Raw genomic sequence first — 5,778 nt, 5'->3', positions numbered from 1 at the left:
AGTCCCCTGTTCCGCCATGGCCTCCCGAATCTCCGCCTCGGGCTCCTCCACCACCTGCTCCGCCGCCGTTGGATGATCCTCCTCCTAGTCCCCCTCCGCCCCTCCCTGTTTCTACGGTGCGAGGACGCACCTTCTGGGAGGGGGGAGTACTGTAACGCCCCTGTGGACTGTTTGTTGTGGTTTCTTCCCTTTGTGTTGGTTTAGCCCGTCTAATCATTAGTTAATCACCGTCATCGTGCTCACCTGTCTGCCTCTAATTGTTCACCCCATATTAGTTCCTGTCTGTCTGAGCATTGGTGTCGGTTATTGTTAATGTTACCCCGAGTGTGTGTCTCACCTACCTGAACCTGCCTTGTTGTGTCTACAATAAATGTCATTATTGGAATCCTTGTCGTCCTCGTCGTCCTGCCTGCCTCCACATATCCGTTTCCGTGACAAACAGCCAGTATGCTAGTAATATGCATGCTAATAAGCCGCTACTTAATAGTAAGATTTGGACTTTAAAATAAAGTGTTACCAGTCTACTAATACCTACTCTAATTAGAGTTAGTAGAAATGCAGGTGCAAAGTTACTTATAATTAGTAAAATGTCTAAAGTGGATTATCAAAATAAAGTGTAACCATTATATAACGTAATCTTCAATGCTTTTTGTTTCTCTTGAACTTAAGGCCCTGTCCACACGAACACGGGTATTTTCAAAACCGCAGCTTTTTCTATGTGATTTGGCTGTTCATCCACATGCAAACGCAGCACCAGTTCACTGAAACCGAATATTTTTTAAAACTCCTGCCAGGGTAAAGATTTTCAAAAACTCGGGTTGCAGTGTTATCGTGAGATACCGGAGATTTTGGCTTATGATGTCGGAGCATGCGCTGTTATCTCTGCCTACTGGAAACATTTTCAGGCTTCTGATTGCCCAACATGGCTTTACGGTTGAGATTATATCGCCACATGTTGGTTTGGCATGCTCTTGCCAGTGCTTCATAGCATGCTTTTGTGTTTTCATGTGGACGGAGATTTTTTTTTAAACGGAAGAAGGAAAAACTCTGTTTATAAAAATACCCATGTACGTGTGGACAGTTTGTGTGGACAGGCCTCAGTTTGGTCTCTCTTTCCCTCTAATTGTTCAGCTCACGCCGAGGATCCTGGAGGCCTATCAGAATGTAGCTCAACTCTCATTAACAGATGCCATTCAGAAGTTCCTTCAGATCTGGCAGGCTCTGCCTGACTTTGGCCTCTCTTATATTGTAGTCAGGTGAGTTTAGTCAAATTTCTATGTAGGCAGAGCCCTGTAGGTGTGTCATGCACCTATTTTTAAAGCTTTAAAGTTTAAAGCTGTATCTATTGATTCTAAAGCGTATTTATACCTCATATTATATATTTATATTAATTTAAAATAAAACCTTAATAATAATGTCAACTAAAATGACTTGTGTAAAGGATAAAGGGTATAATAATGATAAATTATATAAAATAATTATAATAAATAATCATCACTAAAAGCCAGACCTTTATCTTTAAAACTGTTATAATATATAATATATAGTGAATCTTAATTTGGAGCAAGGGAAACTGTCACATATGTGTCACTTTGCTCAAAGCTGATTGGGTTTTGGTAGTGTAAGTTTATGCATGAGGTTCAGATCCTGACATTATATACATGTATAATATGACTTTTTTTTTTTTACTTTTAAGTGAAGTGAAGTGACATGTGACCGAGTAGGGTGACAATCTGCACAAACAGATCAAATTATATACTTTCAAATTACGGGCCGAAGCAAGAACATATGTCATTAATTTTACTGTTACTATTTCAGAGTATTATAAATATTTAAATGCTGCAAAGATTCAGTCTTCCATGTATTTTGTAGCTTATAGGAATAAATTAATTTAAACCATAAGAACTAGATACTGCAAAGTTCAACTGTGCCTTATCTCTACATTTCATGTTGCATTTTGTGATTTAGAGGCTGTTCTAAGAGATTCCCAAGTGGGCACTGAGTTGATCTGCAAAAGTCATTTTCATAAAAGCCTGACATTTAAACAAACATAAATTACATATCTCATTAAATGCTAAAACTGGTTGTTTTCTGTTGATTTTGGATGTATCCCCCCAACCACCCACCCAGTCAACTCTCCTTCATGAGAAATGGAAACAAACCAAATTTCACTGAGATTGGACAGCGTTTAGGGTGTGCTCAACAAAGTTGAAATTCTGTCTTAATGATCATAACAGCATGTAATTAATAATTATACAAAACCATTAGTAAACTGTGAATTAGGTTAAAAACGACACCACAGAACAGTGTTGTTAGTCTAACAATGATAAATTACATTGGGGGCGATAGCCTTGTGGGCAGTGCACTGACATATACTGTAACACTGTTGTGCTTCAGGCATCACGAGGTTGAGTCCCAGCTTGCAGACCTTTCCCGATCCCGTCCCACTTCGCTTCATGTCCACTTACTGTCCTATTGAAATAAAAACATAAAATGGCAAAAATAAAATCTTAAAACAAAAAGTTAAATTACAACACTGCTGATATTTTGCGATCTGCTCTGGATCGTGATGACAAACCAACATGTTTTAGCCGCAGAAACTGGAAACAGATTTTGGTGCTCTCTGACAATCTGCATAATGAATTGCATTTGTTCTTCAGTCTTTGAGAGAAGTCCATTGTACTATACCTCTTTTTTGTATTTGCATTGTTACATGATCTTCATTTAGGAAAAATAACAAAGAAGTTGCGATTGTTCTGCCATTTTCATGACATGTTGCCAAGTATAGTAACCCATGCTCAGAATTTCTGCTCTGCATTTAACCCATCCAAGTGCACACATACAGCAGTGAGTAGTGAACACTGCTTACACACACTGTGAACATACACCTGGAGTAGTGGGCAGCCATTTGCTCCAGCGCCAACTGGAGCAACTGGGGGTTAGATGCCTTGATCCTCAGTCATGGTTACTGAAGGTGAAAGAGAGTGCTGTACATTCACTTCCCCCACCTTAGGAAGTAAAGTAATTCGACATTCTTAGGAAGCAAAGTCATTTGACTATTCAAAGCAAGGACAAAACGTTTTGCTAGTTCTACCATTCATTTTGGTATTAGATTGCAAGTACAAGCCAATATATTCTACTAACCCTAAATTAACAGTCTACCAGTAACACTTTAGATTAGGGAACACATATTCACAATTAAGTTTTCCCCTCAACAAACTCCTAATTTGGTCCTTAAAATAAAGTGTTACCAGTCTACTAATACCTACTCTAATTAGAGTTAGTAGACATGCAGTTTTTATATTTCTCAGGTATTTTTGTATTTTATATTTTTTTCTTGCAATTTTATCTTTCAATGTACTTTAACCAATAAGGGCCACACTAATTATGGGTGTAACACTAGGGTGCAAAGCAACCAAAATAACCCAACATCCAGCAACTAATGAGACATTGACGAGAATGGACAGAGAACAACTGAAACAGAAGGCTATATTTACAAGGGGAGAAAGAAGGAACTATCTGAGACACTGACAATAACATGGGTATCCATGACAAGAAATGAACAGCAGGAGAAACCAAGGCAACAAAGGAAACAGAAACAAATAAAACAAATTACACCTCAAATGATGCACTATGCACTTATACACTGCCTGTGTACTTTTTATACTTGTATACTTAACTGTGTATTGCATACATTTTTAAAAGTTATTTTGTCATGCATCTTCAAGTGTGATAGCCTCCTTGCGACAGTTGAGTCTATGAAGTGTCCAACATTCCATACTTAAGTACATTATCCTGGTATTTAAAGTGCAATTTGTCTTTTGGAATTTTCAGTGTGGACTGAAAATTCAGTATGACATAATTTAACCAAAATAATATCACATTATAAGTGACATTATCAAAAAACACATATTATTTTTGTCCACATAAGGTTTAAGGGTTGCCGTAAGGATGAGGTGCTTGGCATTGCCAATAATCGTTTAATCCGCATTGACCTGAGTGTTGGAGATGTTGTGAAAACCTGGAGATACAACACCATGAGGCAATGGAATGTCAACTGGGACATCAAACAGGTAATCCGACTTTATAGATTAGGGTTGGAGCTGAACTCTGCAGGACTGCGGCTCTCTAGGACCAAACTTGCCTACCCCTGTTCTATACCAATGAGATTTGTCAGTTTTTCCAAGCTCTCATGTTAATATAAATATCACGGTGTAAAATAATAAATTCCTGCCATATCTGTACCAGGTTGCCATTGAGTTTGATGGCAATGTGAACATCGCCTTCAGCTGTGTGACAGCAGATTGTAAGATTGTCCACGAGTACATCGGTGGCTACATCTTCATGTCCACTCGAAGTCGGGAGCAGAGTGACACTCTGAATGAAGAGTTGTTTCACAAACTGACAGGCGGCCATGAAGCTCTATGAGGAAAATAAAGTCTGTGTACCTATGGACTGAAGATAATAAGATCTTCAAAAAATAAAAATAAATAAAATAAATACACATACAGATATGGCCATTCATAAATATTTCCCTTAAAAAACACTATTGTGTCTTGACACGTTTGTGAGACCTGAGGTGTTTCATTTTGTGATGTTTCTCTGTCTATGTTTTAATTGGCTTTGAGCAATCTTATTGTAGGTTATTTTCAGTTTTACTGTTAACACCATATCTTGTAGTTATTAAATTTCACTGTAAAACATTGTCAGCCTTTTGCTTTAATTCTTATGCATCTGATTGTTATTGTTGGCTCTTTATTGTTCTTAAATTCAGAGTTCAAGCATTCGTATTATTGTATTAATATATGTATGGAAGTCCACTGTGTTAAATATAGCAATGCAGGTGACGTTACAATGTTTGACTTGCAGCTCAAGTGTTAAAAAGGGTACACTGTGGTGACAATTTGGAGCAGGAAACCACAGTGCAAGTTTCACAAGCATTGCGTATAGCAGAGTATGCAAAGGAGCATCCTGTGCACTAAAATTAATTCTGTATTGCACAGGATGCTCTTTTACGCTTAAATTGCAATTATAAATAGCAAAAACTCCATATTAGCAGTAGCATTTACCGATCTATGTTTATACAGCTGGAGCAACATGCAGTCTACAGCCAGGCCCAGATTAAGAACACATAGGGCCCTGGGGCTATAGCAAACCCAAGGGCCCCCCTTCATAGTAGCCTATCTTGGTGCCACAACGTTTTCTACAACAGGAATACATTTTTTTTTTATCAAATCTCCAACACACAGAGATACAATGTGTATGCACACTAAATTTTCCAGGCTACAACACATTAAAAGAATAAATACACCAGATATATGAAGTCAAAGCAAACAGGTTTCCAGAAGCAGCAACAACACTTGAGCATATACAGCTCCCTTAAGGAGTTTAGTTTAAATAATTTTATTATTAGAAGGCTTCTTTCTGGCCCTAGAAAAGGAGAATCATCAGGGCTGGACTGGTGCTAAAATTCAGCCCATCTGGCCCACACAGTCCCCCATAAATGTTTTGCTGGGGTTAGGGCAATTGGAATAAATATTTATTAATAAATAACGAACGAAAACAAATGATATTTTTGAATACTTAAAATGCATTTATCAATATTAATATTCCATTATATTGCAGGCTCTTAATTATTGAATTCATATTTTTCTGCAATTAAAGTTTATTAGAACTATTAAATTGTCCTTTGTAGTTGCCCTAATGAAAAGCTAATTCTTGAATCCAGAGTTAACTATAGTATTAGTAAACCTTTATAAAAAATTGACTTATTGCCTT

The 5,778-nt window shown here is 37.5% G+C and overlaps 1 protein-coding gene across 3 annotated transcripts in view; it reads left to right on the top strand.

Moving 5' to 3' along the window:
* The window catches only part of LOC107674895 (fermitin family homolog 3-like), a 16,961-nt gene extending 12,274 nt beyond the window's left edge, over nucleotides 1–4,687 (top strand). For 2 of the 3 annotated variants that reach the window (XM_016469039.1, XM_016469038.1), the window contains 3 exons: nucleotides 1,132–1,256; nucleotides 3,932–4,073; nucleotides 4,249–4,687. In XM_016469039.1, the coding sequence (XP_016324525.1) occupies nucleotides 1,132–1,256; nucleotides 3,932–4,073; nucleotides 4,249–4,428 (447 nt within the window). In that variant the 3' untranslated portion in view covers nucleotides 4,429–4,687. Of the gene's footprint in view, nucleotides 1–1,131; nucleotides 1,257–3,403; nucleotides 3,691–3,931; nucleotides 4,074–4,248 lie in introns of those variants that run through there. The other variant, XM_016469040.1, reaches the window with a different exon arrangement.
* Nucleotides 4,688–5,778: the final 1,091 nt, after the last annotated feature.

The sequence above is a fragment of the Sinocyclocheilus anshuiensis genome, unplaced genomic scaffold, assembly GCF_001515605.1.
Source record: "Sinocyclocheilus anshuiensis isolate Anshui unplaced genomic scaffold, SAMN03320099.WGS_v1.1 scaffold1652, whole genome shotgun sequence".
NCBI lineage: Eukaryota > Metazoa > Chordata > Actinopteri > Cypriniformes > Cyprinidae > Sinocyclocheilus > Sinocyclocheilus anshuiensis.
Note: the sequence above shows the minus strand (reverse complement) of the source record. Positions and strands in the feature narration are given on the sequence as shown.